The sequence below is a fragment of the Ovis canadensis genome, chromosome 3 (assembly GCF_042477335.2).
Source record: "Ovis canadensis isolate MfBH-ARS-UI-01 breed Bighorn chromosome 3, ARS-UI_OviCan_v2, whole genome shotgun sequence".
Lineage (NCBI taxonomy): Eukaryota > Metazoa > Chordata > Mammalia > Artiodactyla > Bovidae > Ovis > Ovis canadensis.
Genome location: NC_091247.1, coordinates 36402408 through 36415845, shown reverse-complemented (window position 1 = coordinate 36415845; position 13438 = coordinate 36402408). Strand labels below are relative to the sequence as shown.

The following is a 13438-nucleotide window of genomic DNA, read 5'->3' as shown; positions in this document are numbered from 1 at the left end:
AGTTTCTCAGTTTCATCAGCCTCTTTTCAAGTACTCAGTAGCCACATGTGGCTAATGGCTGCCGTGGCAGGAATAGCCACAACTGGGAAAGCATCTTTCATGGAGCTGTTATAGGATTGTTTGTGTGGGCGAGTTTTATAAATCACAAAATTCTGTCCAAATAGATTTCTTCTCCCCAAATCACCCACCTAATGAGAGGTAGCTCAGGGAACAGACTCACCCAGTATACTTTCCATGTATGAACATTTGAAATTTGAACAATACTCATCTTGAGCCTTTCAATTATTTTTAACCATAACCCACAGTAAGAAATATATTTTATATAACAGCATAGTATACAGAAACGTGTGTGATTTTGTGTGTGTGTGTATATATATATATAGATCAGCAGCCATTATTTCCCAAGGGGAAATTACAATATGGATATTTTTTAATTTCTTTTTTTCCCTCTTCCTTTCTTCTTCCTTCCTATCTTTTTAATTTAATGCTGGTCATGACCCACTAAGTTGATTTCATGGCCCACTAAAGGGTTACAAACCATGATTTGAAAAACACTGACGTTAAGTGTCCAAACTTCCAGGCATTTAAAAAATTATTTGTTTTGTGTTGCAAATAATACTCCTTCTATAACCACCAGTCAGTTCAAGAGGGGAAATGTTCTTTCTAACATAAAATAAGAATGACACTATTTTAGATAAGATACAAGGAAATAAGTGAATTACATGCATTTTTGTTAAGTGTAATGTCTTTACCCATTTAGGAAATGTTTGTTGAAGGAGCACTGTCCCTGTCATTGTGTTAGGCACTAGACAGCTGGCCCAAGACAGACAAGATCCCTGATCACAGAGCATCAGCTATAAAAACAGAAGCCCTCACCACAGTGGCTTAACCAGATAAAGATCTTGGGCAGGCAATGGTACAAATGTCCCAAAACACCATCAGTGACAACTCTTGTTACCTTTCCAGTTTGTGTGCTTATGCTTGTTGCTTCATAGTCACAAGACAGCTACCACACCTCCAGGCATTAAGTCCACATTCCAGGCAAGAAGAAAAAGAGGCAGAGAGGGAAGGTTTTCCCCAAATTTTCCAGAACATGGGCTTGCCCGATAAAATATAGGCTGTCCAGTTAAATGTGAGCATCAGATAAGCGATAAATAATGTTTTTAATATAAGTATGCCCCATGTAATATTTTTGTGCTGAAAAAATTATTCATTATTTTTCTGAAATTTACATTTAACTGAGTGTCCTGTGTTCTTATTAGCTAATTCTGGCCACCTTATAAGCACAATTCTGCTTACGTTTCATAGGCTAGTACTGTGTCAGTGGTCTATAAGGAAGGCCTGTTAAATCAAGTAGTTTTTAAACTTCCAGTCTCAGTAAAAGAGAAAGGAAAGAGAGAAGGAAGTTGGTGAGGGTGCTAAGTGAGCCAACCTATGATATCTGCCACAGGTTGGTTCCCCTCTGACCTTCCTTGTAAATCATAGGAAGGAACTTGAATTTAATCTATTGTCAGTGGGACACTATTGAAGAGTTTAAAAGGACTGTGACCAACTAAATCCTATTTAAGAAGATGGCTCTGGCTGCTGTTTGCAGAATGTATGGGGGGAGCGTGAGTGGAAAGTGGGAAGACCAGTTAGAAGAAGCCAGATCTTTCTAGAACCTTTGAGAGCTCAACCTAGCCATTTTCCTCTGCCTAACCCTCTTCAGACAGTTCCTTCACCTTCCTGCATGTGAGCTCCCTCTTCCGAAGGACAAAGAGTTGGGTGGGATGGCCTCTTGGTGCCCTGTGGGTCATTCCCAGAGTGGCATGTGGTGACCTGGTGGCCTTCCCTCGCTTCCCTTCCCTTGTCAGCATTTGCCCAGGGTTTGTGTTCCTTCCTCAACACTGGAGTGTCTGAGAGCCACAGCACACAGAATGTCAGAAATTATTATAAGAGGCTGAGATCCTGTTACACTCCCACAAGAACATGGGTCCAAAATTGCTTTAAAATTTTTTTAATTTTAAAAAATTCAACGAACTACACAAATAAAGTGATAAAATCTGATACCTCTTAGCAAAATTTTAAAAAGTAACATGAAAGATTTTTATACCCTGACATCTGGGACTTAAGGCAGAAATTGAACAATCTGATTCCAGAGCTACGAACCTACATGGAAAAGGGAAAACTTGATTTCATGCTTATCTCCATCTAAAGTGGATCTTGTTACACCAAAGGCACTTTGTCCCCTAACTCCTCCCTTCCCAACCCCGATAGCAGCAGATACTTTTACCTCTCCTGCCTCTTGCTTCTCATTGAATTAAATCAATTGTTTAGTTTTCATCTGGCTTCTCCTTTCTCCCTCTCATCAGATCAAGTGCTGTTCTATTTTCCTTGAGGATTACCACAATGAGCTCTTAGGGAAAAGAGGTTTCTTAGCACTTCAGCTTATTTCCTTCTATTTATTGGCTTTGCCTTTTATTATCTTTTTTTTGCTGACTCCCCAGAACACAGAGGCAGTATATAAAGATTTTTGGTCTTTTTTTCTTAAATGAAACCTATGGGTTAAAAAAACAAAAACAAAGAAAAGTATGTCTCTCTCCCTGCCAAAAGATTTGTTCTTTATAACAGGATCAGAGATCTAAAATGGGGTCTACCTGAACATACACACATATACAGGATACACACACACGTGTGTGTGTGTGTGTGTGTATGTATACATATATACACACTATAAAGTATGTATACACATACACACACAAATATGCATATACTTACTGTATACACACATAAGCATAAGTGTATTTTACCATTTCTAGGCAGCTTTTGCCACAGTTAGCCTGGACCTGAGAGGTAGTTTACAGCAATCCACCAAATAGGCAAGTGTACTACCACTTTTGGCTACAGCTGAATTCATAATGTTAAGATTAATAATACTGTTAAGAAAAATCAACTGCTACCTCCCTTTCCTCCCTTAATGAACACACTTGTTCATTCTGTCATTAGACCTCAAAAATCAGTTCCATTACTCTTCAGGTGCTTCCTCATAAAGGTGCAGTAAAGCAGTACATTTAATTCCTGGTGGTGGATGGTAGTGGAGCTTATACTGAATATTTGACACCGTAGCAGTGTGAGACAGTAAGGGTGCACCAGTCTGGAACTGGAGGAGCCGGAGCCTAACACAGCTCAGCTGCCTGCTGTGGAATCCAGGCACATCTCTTCAACCCTCTGGCCTCAATGTCCTCACCTACAAGGTGAAACAGCTGGGCTAAATAACTAGCAAGAACTCTAGGTCTAGATTCCTAAGTTATCCCACTTTTAGACAAGGCATGGCGATAAGGACAATCCTAACTACTCCTTCCTATATATTTCAAAAGTCTGAACTAAAACCTAAAACCTGAGTTGAGATTACATAGGGTAGCAGAACTCAAATTTTAAAAACAAACAATAAAGGAACTTTTTCAGTGTTCCCAATCTGGTTTGGTACTTCATAAGACCACATGAACAGAGGAGACCCTCAAATACTTCCCAGACTTGAAGGACCACCCTAAGCCCCCAGGAGTGATTTCCAGAGGATACGTCATCTGTCTGGGTGCCCCCTGCCCAGGCTTTAATCTGTTTCCTTCGATCTGAGATAGGCAGATAGATGGGCCAGATCCTTAGAATTGTGAAAGTGAAAAGAAAGAAAGTGATGTCTGGGACAGCTGGAGACCAAGCCATAGAACATTTGACCAAAACACCATCATAGACCTCTGACATGGGCAGGTGGCTACTGAGTGTTCCACTGGGCAGGATCTGAAAATCTTGCTGTTAGTTCCAGATCCACCACTGATTTGCTGTATGACCTTGGGCAAGTCCTTAGCTTCTTTGCTTTCTCCCCATTAGAGCAAGGGGCTAGCTATGTGACCATCATGTCTGTTTCTAGCTCTGACATTCTGAAAGTCAGATATAGAATGTAGCATTTTTAAGTATCCTCAGGTAGAGAGACCAAAGTAGTAACCCAGAGGAGCCTTTCCAAAAGCATGATTCTGCCACAAGAATCTTAGATGTTGATGGGAGGACAGTTTGAAAGTCATACAAACAGAGCTTTACAATTTAAGAGATGGTAGAGATATGTTATTCACTTCTATACTACTTTAATTCTTATCACGATGGTTTTTTTTTCCCTTTCTCACTTTCTGCAAATGGTCTCTAGAGCACAAATGGAATAGAGTCGGGTTTTCAAAGCATATTCCATGGTGCATTATACACCATAGCAAAAGATTCTGTTCCCTGAGGAGTTTCGGAAATCTTTGTTTTATGTTTCAGTCTCAAAGAGTCAAAACTCTTATTGGCGTATTAAGTTTCTAGGAAGTCCCACAAGGAAAAAGCCTGTTTACTTTTGTTTAACCCAATAATCCTCAACCTTTCTTGATCCCAGAGCTTTCCCATAATACCTATTAACACCTTGTGGGGCTAGTGTTCTGTGGAACACACTCTGGGGGATGGCACGGCATCATTCCCCATGCTACACCTTGCACCATGTTGCACTTCTTCTGTCCACATTCCAGCCAATAAACTTCTGCTATTCCTTAAGCCCCACCTAATACAAATGGAATTGTGATCAAGTAATAGCTTGAAATAATGATTTAATAGTTTAATTTCAATATAGACAACCAGTGGTGCCAGAATCATGTGATTTATTGAGATAGAAATCTGTCCATTCATACATTTGTTTATTCATGTCCTCACGCAAAGAATATGATTAAGAGACTTCTGGTTCAGGATGGTGGACTGAGCACACTTTTTTCTTCTTCTCTCCTGTAATCCCACTAAAGTGATAATAAAAGATTCAAAGGAGGAATAAACCTTGAATGGCAAACAGAACAGGAGGGGATCTATGAGTGACTTCTAGAGCACAAAGAGGAGCTGGAAGCTGTTGACAGAGGAAATAAGATGAGAAGATGCTCGCTTTGGAGCAGAGGAGGGGGCCTTCCTCTGCTGGGCAGCACCACAGTGGGTACTGATAAGTGATTCTCTGGAAGGAAGGATGAGAGTCAGGAGGAAGAATGTGATTTCTCTGTGGTGTGTTAACTCATATGGTCACTCCCCTTCAACCCCAGTTTACCGGATGAAAAATTAGTAAGATACCTAACCACAAGGGAGAGAAACAAAGACTTTTCTCTAAAAAATTCAAGTGGACCTAGAAACCCAGGGCTACTCTTGGGAGTGTTCATTGCTCATGCAGAGAATGAAGATGAGTCCACGATGCTGGAGTTGGGGAGCAGGTGCTGCAGGGTGGCTGGCTCCCCACAGTCCATCAAGCCAATGCTGACATGAAGGGCAAGCACTAACTATGGGTAGAGAAGTTTCTAGAAGTACTCCTAGCCTCTCCTGTTTCTATATGAGGGGCTGAGCCAGGACCACCCTACATGTGATAGCCCAGCAGAATGAAAAAGAAATATCAACATTAAAAAACTGACCCTAGAGAAAACAAAGATAAAGTCGCTAACAAGTTAGCTTGAGAGATAAATGTCTTCAGAAAGATTTAAGACTGAGAAGAGGGCAATGAAAATATCAGAGAAATAATACAACAGATTTACCAGAAATAAAAGAAAGAAATGTATTTTCAGATTGAAAGAGCCTACCAAATGTCACTGCAGAATTTTTATAGAGATCCATTCCTAGATCCATTGTACCAAAATTCAAGTACCTTAGTATTAAAGAAAGGTCCTGAAGGTTTCCAAAGCGGGGAAAAAAAAAAAGCAGGTTGACTATAAAAAAAATTACAGTAAAACCAGCCTCAGACTTCACCTCAGTCACACAGATGCTCAACAACACTAAAGCTAGACCTTTAAATTTCTGAAGCAAAACTTCTGATCTGGAAACTATAGCCTAACAATCTATCAACCAAGTGTGAAAACAAAATAAAAATATTGGAGATAGCCAAAGATTCTCAAAGAAGTTTTTGAAATTTCCCAGGATGGTGGGACTAATGGAAGAGAAATTCCATAATAGCTGTATTGGAGGCCCAGAAAACAACTGGTATAAATTAAAAACAGAAAGTCAGAGTCTTCGAGAAGAAGGGAGAGATTCTTCAAGGAATTTGTAGAAGCGTTAGTGATATAGTGCAAAAGGCGGATAGAAAATAAAGAGAAAACCAATCAGAAATTTCTGGAAAAACAAACTGCACAGGAGACTCCTGATTCAAATATAAGGCAAATTATAATGTGCCACAATTTTGGCAGGTGACAATGTTAAGACCAAGAGAGAGAGAATGAATATTCATTTCATCTTGATATTAGAAACATTCTCTGTGGAGTGGTATGTATTACTGGACCAATAAAGACATTTATAAATATAACTTTGTTCACTGCAGTGAAAATATGTATATAGTTTACAATATAAAAAGCTCTGTTATTAATTTTCAACATTTAGCATCAACCTGTAAGCAAAACACAAGACTTAATCATTCTTCCACAACCTTGACAATATAGAGGAAAACACAGCTGCTTTAGGAGGTGGATGTGAAAAAGTCTGGAAGAGCAGGAAGGCTAATGGCGTCATCTTCCAGGGAGGAGAGTCAGGTGATACTGTGTAAAGCTGATGGAACAAATGATAAATTTGCCATGAAGAGTTAAAAAGGAAAGTAACTTTAAAAAAGTAAAAACGAATTTAAGAAATAAAGAATTATTAAGATCATGCAGAAAAACTCAAATGAACTTTTTGACCAACCCAATAGAAGGGGGATAGGATCATTTTTCTTACTGTACCATCAACGTTAATGAGTCTAAAGTTGTTGCACCAACAAATAACACTCTGATCATAATATCTAGAATTATGAAAGCAGCTGGTCAAAGACATTAGAAATCCTTAAAAGTATTTTTGGGACTTGGTGTGAGGAGCATGATTGGGGATAGTTTTATTATTATTATTATATGAGCCACTCTGAACTACTTGACTCCTTGCTTTATGTATATATTACTTTGATTTTTAAAGGCATTGAGTGCTTGCCATATGGCATGCATTGTGTTAAATATGAAACATTTAGAGGTGGTACCAGTCCTGTAACAAGTTCGTGTAAATTAGAAGAGAGGAAGCAGAACCAGGAATCACAGTTCACAGAATATTTGGTCAATTGATTGAAACTGTTGGTTTAGAAGCCTCAGAGAGGTAAATTAGGAGAAGAAGTCTTTAGGACTTAGGGGCTTGGAGACTTGACATGTTTCCTTTAGATTAATAATATTCTAGGCAGGCAGATAGAATTACTGACAGTTTGGAGCCCTAAGGGTCCTCAGAGAGATTCTATCCAACCTTTTCATTTTACAAACAAAGAAACCTTGGTAGTAGCAGAGCCAGGGCTGAAATTTGGTCCTCTGACTTTAAGTTTAGGGATAGATAAAAGGAACTCCAGATTGACACCCCTCAAAGCAGGAAATCAACATTCATCACGTATCTACTAAGGGCCAGACACTGTACTAGCCACTTTCACACATGCAGTTCAGTTTAATCTCCATGACAGCCATAGGAGGTAGGCTCTAGCCATATTAAATCTGAGCAAACTAAGGTTTAAAGAGGTTAAACAATTTGTCTAAAGCCTAGAATGGAATAGAGATAGAGCCTGAATATAAAAGAGTCTGTCTGATCTCAAGATTCATGCCCCTTGGTTTCTGTCTCATAATTTGAGCCCTGCTGGCTTGGATGAGAGTGACACATCCCTATGCCTGTGACCAGAGGTAAAAATAATAACTATTTCATATTTAATCACTGAACACATCAACACAGTCCCGTAATAAGGAAACCATGATCGTGGCACCCGGTAAGCAGGGCTCTTTGATCTGCTTCTCCACCCCCTATGGCCCACTCTGGGAGAAGGTCTGTGAGCTGCCAGGCCATCCTTCTTAATTAGAAGGGAGCCCAGGAGCCTTCCCATAGCCCCAAGTTATTCTGAGCAAAATAAACAGGAAATGGGAAAGAGGAAGAGGAGAGATAAATTCTCACTGACTTTAAAAGATTTATACTGACAATATCCCAAGGAGCTTATGAAATGTATTTTTTCCTTTTATTTTATTTTTTAGGGGTAGAGGAAAGCTGCTGATGAAGAGATAGCTCTCAACTATAGAGTTTTATTGAGAGTGAAAATACTTCAAGCTCAGTCCCTTATTGATAGTCCAGTTGCACAAAATAAAATTCATATAAACATCATCTCACGTATTAGAACTGGAAAAGTAATCCATCTTCCAGTCAGCTTTGAAAGAGTCTCATTATTGAGGTACTGAATCACAAGGACAGAATTTACATGTGTTTTCACATCCAGGAGGGAGGGACAGTGGAGAGGATGAGCCCCAAGCCCCAGCAACTTCAGCTTGATTTGCTCCTATTGGGAGCTCGAGTTTCCCAGGGTTTAAACGAATATCTTTAATACCCACTCATCAGTGTGTACTCACTGACAAAAAAGGGAAGCACCTCTTTTATTTTGCCTGCATTCTTTCTCTCAGTAGCTCAAAAAGCTGGTTTCAATCCAACTTTTTCCCAAAGAAAAATACCAGCGTAGTGTCTCAGACCCAGACACACTACTGTTGCTTCCTTATATGTGGCATATGTGGCTTCATCCTAAGCTCAGAATGCACCCCAAAGTATGTGGTGCCCCAGAGGTACTTCCAGAGCTCTCATTTGCTCTGAACAGATAGATGGTTGGAAGCCTCGGTAGATTCCGGAGTTGTCCCTAACACAGCACCTTTGCTTACAACATAACATACTAAACACATCACATTTGCATTGAGTCTTGTCCTTGCCTGGTGTGGACGGGTGGTGGAGGTTGAGGTTGGGTCAGTTTTGATCCTGCCTCTCACCCACCATACCAGATTAATCTTCCTGAAGCACCACTCTGATGAGGTCCCTATCCTGCTCAAAAATCTTTTCTGGCTCCCTATTGTCCAAAGTGTAGATGAACATTTTCAGCTGGGAATGAAATGTTCTCTGTGGTCTGGTCCACACGCGTCACCCTTCCTTATTTCCCAGCCTTCTCTTCATGTGCCCTACTCTGCATCCAAATGCCACGACACATTTTCTACATTTCTGCCTTGACTCCTCTTCCTCTCAAATCTTGCACAGTCATTTCTGCCAATATCTTTGTTTGTCTCTCCTTTAAAGACCTAGCTCAAAGATCATCTTCTTTATGAATCTTCCCAACTGAACCTAATATTTTTTGTGGAGCCTCCCGAAGTACTTTGTCTGTATGTGTCTTATGACTCTATAACCTCTACCTTTGATTAAAGTTAGTGCAGACGTCTCATCACCCCTATGGGACCTAGAGTTTCTTGAAGTCCAGAACCGTGTCTGGTTCATATCTGTGTCCCCAGGGCCGAGCCAGTGCTTGGATGTTTACTCAAAGTAGGCATCTAATAAATGAAATCTGAGGGCAGAAAGGAGTGAGTAAAGAGGCCAGTGAACAAATGGATTTGTTCTGGAGTGGAGAGTCCATCTGCCTGTCTTTCTCCTGTCCCATCCTTCTCGGCTCCTGTGTTATACAACTTGGCCACAAGGCACCCTGCTTACATTTCATTTTAGGATAAAGAATACAGTGGGGCAGTGAGAAAGATGCAAGGGAAAGAGCTTGGATTAGGAGTTCAGAGACCTGGAATCTGGTTTGGACTTTCAAGTTGAGACTTTATACAAGTTATCTCCCACTTCGGATCTCCAGTCTGCTTCCCTAGAAAAGCAAGGGCATTACACTGGATCATCTTAAAGTGCTTTCTAATTCTGAGTCTTTGATTCTAATTATCTTTTTTTTTTTTTAACCTCTGTGCCCATAACAAGAATGTCTCCCCATGGTAAAATAGGATAATAATACAGATTATTTACTGAGGGTCAGAAAGCACTTTTCAAAGGCCTGTGCACCATGCTGAAACTTCCCACTAATTACAGAGGGTTTAGTTTCCAGTACTGACCCATGTCCCTGATTCAGTTCAGAAACAGTCTTGTGCTGACTTCATCCTGATTGTAACTAGAAGTCATATTTACCTACTTCCAGAATATAACAACTCTCCAAATTCCTGACACAATATGTGTCCTTGGAAATACTTAGCTTCTGGTATAAATCCCCTTCTTTCCTCCATATCATTCTTTATCAATGAAAAGTACGGTTCCTTTGCCTACTCGATAAATTGGGTTATCTGCAAAGGAGACTAATTCTATGTGCTGGGAGTGGTTAAAGAAGCTGAACACTCGTTAGCTGGTTCCCACAGGAGAAATCAAGGATGTTAGGAGACAGGCTTTCACTGCAAAAGGAGCAACATCTAATGGTCCAAAACTTCAATGGAGAAGTGTGGCAAGTGATATTAATGCATCAGAAGGAATACCAGGAACAGTAAAATAATGCTGTGGTTTTATGCCAACAGTAATCCCCATAAATACAGGTTTTGTGCAGGTCACTTGGCCTGTGCTGCTGGTATTACGGTTGGCTTGCCCCAGAGGGAAACTCTGCCACAGACATGGCACCAGGATGGATTTGTAGGGCTCTCTTTGTGGAGAAAGGAGTTCGCTGATAGCTCAGACGGTAAGGTAAGGTAAGGTAAAGTCACTCAGTTGTGTCCGACTCTTTGTGACCCCATGGGCTGTAGCCTACCAGACTCTTTGTGACCCCATGGGCTATAGCCTACCAGGCTCCTCTGTCCATGGGATTTTCCAGGCAATAGTCCTGGAGTGGATTGCCAAAGCGTCTGTCTACAATGTGGGAGATCTGGGGTCGATCCCTAGGTTGGGAAGATCCCCTGGAGAAGGAAATGGCAATCCACTCCAGGACTATTGACTGGAAAATCCCATGGACAGAGGAGCCTGGCAGGCTACAGTCCATGGGGTCGCAAAGAGTCGGACACGACTGAGCGACTTCACTTTGTGGAAAATAGTTGCAGATTCACATGATTCATAGACAAAGGGGTTGAAATGTGTCTTAAGAAATTGTTGAGTTTGGCCAACCCTTCCCACGCCATTTTTATACATGAGGAAACTGAAACAAGAAAAAGTTAATGCTTCGCTCTAGATCATGTAGCTAATAAGCAAAGGAGTTATAGCCATGATCTTAGCTACAAAATAAGTGACCAAAATAAGCCACACAAAGAAAATCTTGAACTGGTCATAACTATTTGAGAGCCTGGAGCCAACCCATACATTCCTCAGAAACTCTGAATTGTCCAACAGATATCAGTTGGGTCTGAAGTTGGCTTGAGTGTCATATGGAGAACTCAGGTCAGCTCAGATTTAAACTGTGACCCACTGGGTGGCCTGAGATGCCCCAGAGTGTTCTGGTTTGTGAGGTTAGGGGATCCCACACCTGGAGGTTTATGAGGTGTAACTGATGTCCTAGCTCCACTCTGGGGTCATACATGGAGTGAGCGACTCTCTTAGGCTGCCCGTGTTACAGATGAAAACCTGAGACTCAAAGGTAGAGAACTAGTGCCTAGGGAAGCTGAGGTGAGAAGCTCGGTCTGCCTAACGATAAGCCCCGGATCACCATCTTTGCCTCAGGCTCTACTTTTTATAGAAACAGCCTAAGAGAGCGGGGAAGAGATTGGCTGTGTGAAGATGGTGAGGGGCTGGAGGAAGACTTCCAGCATCGCTGACTCTAATGCCGTTGGTCTCTCTAATCCCACCACAGATCTGACGCTGGTCCTCTCATCCGGACACACTGCAGACTCATTCTCCATGTCTCTTGGCAGGCGCCTTCCTCCTCCTCAACACCTCGGCAAACTCCAAGCACACGATCCTGAGCCCATGGATGAGGAGCAGCAGTGAGCACTGCCGGCTGGCCGTCTCGGTGCATCGGCACCTGCAGCCGTCGGGCAGGTACGTCGCTCAACTGCTGCCCCACAACGAGGCTGGAAGAGAGATCCTCCTGGCACCCACTCCTGGAAAGCATGGGTGAGTCCTTCCCCGTGTCCCAAATCCAGTATGTGAACGGAGATGTGGTTTTGGCTACAAATTTCCAGACTCTATGACATCTACTTAAAACTCACAATCGTCCTTTAATGGGTAGGGTCCAGATTGAGCCATTACTGCTAATATTCCCTGAGTGGTATCTCAGGCACTGATCTGTGGGGTCCTCTGGCTGCCCAGGCTGGCGGTCCTTCCAGAGGCCAGAGGACCAGCTGGCAGAGTGGACATTTAATGAGTGGGTATTAAAGATATTCGTTTCCCAAAGTCCAGATGGAGCCAAGAAGAAAACAGCCAAGGGGAGTGTTAAAAGGCCAAAATGAAAGTAATTTAATATGCTGGAAACTGGTTTTTACCAGAGGAACTTTGGCAGGAAGGGAAAGAGCAAACTGTTGTGGCTATCTGAGCAGTCCCATAGCAGTACGGGACCCCACAGTGGAAGAGATCAGGGCTGCCACACGGTGCCAATTGAGGAGAGGAGCAAGATTTATTCTAGAAAGGCTTCACAGCATTGATGTCATACCCAGTACCCTTGTCATTGAACTTAAGCTTCCTGGACATACTCACTTGCTTCCTCAGTGATCTGTCAGGCCTCTAGAAGCAGTGACTCTGGGAAGCAAACTTGAACAAGGGAATCTCCGCACTTGCCTTTCTTCTCATTCCAGAAGACCTCAGTTTTGAGGGGTCCCTGCTTTGATAATCAACAAGAGTGAGAGAGGCATGTGTGCCAGTAGACCTCACATTTCTAGCTAAGCTTACAGGGCTTAACTTCCCTCTAAGAAAATATCCTTCAGAGAGGCTCCAACTGAACAGTGATGTTTCCCATCTCAAGCTCCATGCTGTGCTGGGTCAGTGGGGAGAGCATACCTACCACCATTCCGATAAAACTATACCGCCTCTTACTCATTTCTTGAAAGACTTCACCCTGCTCCCCCTGCTACTGGCCCATCTGTATTTATTTGTGTTTCAAAGAACTGCTACTACTGTCCCAGCAAGAATGAAATCTTGGCTTCAGAAAGGATGTTCTACTCATATTGAAACTCGCATACGTCTTCTTGCCTCAGAAATGTCTCGTTGGCCTGGCTGGGATGGGCCCAGCCACCAAGTGTTTCTTGCAGAGTTCACAAGAAATCAGGAATGCCAGGTGCTAGGAGGTGAGCCATGGGCATGCCTTCCTCCATCATGGTCTCCCTTTCTTGTGAGAATACCAGATGGCAAAGTCTCCCATCCATGAGTGGGGCTGGTGGTGGCCCCGGCTGCAGTGCCATCCTGTATGTGTTTCCTCAGTCCCATGAGCTGCTTATTTTGCTTTCTGCTCACCATTCCTACCCCACCAAGCCTGGCAGAGTCGAGAGAATGCTGCCTGGCGCTGCTGGGACTTCAGGCTGTCAATCTGTTAAAGTGCTGGAGGAGTGCGGAGCAGGTAGAGGGACTCACTGATGTCGCAGGGGAACGTGGAGTTTGGGGTCTCCCTGAAATGCCAGCTGAGAACATGCATGCATGCAAGGGGACAAGGGCCGCAGGACTTCAGCGCTTCCTAAGTAGCAGG

The 13438-nt window shown here is 42.3% G+C and overlaps 1 protein-coding gene across 1 annotated transcript in view; it reads left to right on the top strand.

Annotated features, from left to right (window-relative positions):
- ALK (ALK receptor tyrosine kinase) overlaps positions 1-13438 on the top strand; it is a 742529-nt gene that overhangs the window by 399817 nt on the left and 329274 nt on the right. Inside the window, exon 4 of the mRNA XM_069582903.1 lies at positions 11676-11877. Coding sequence (XP_069439004.1) covers positions 11676-11877 — 202 coding nt within the window. The remainder of the gene's footprint in view (positions 1-11675; positions 11878-13438) is intronic.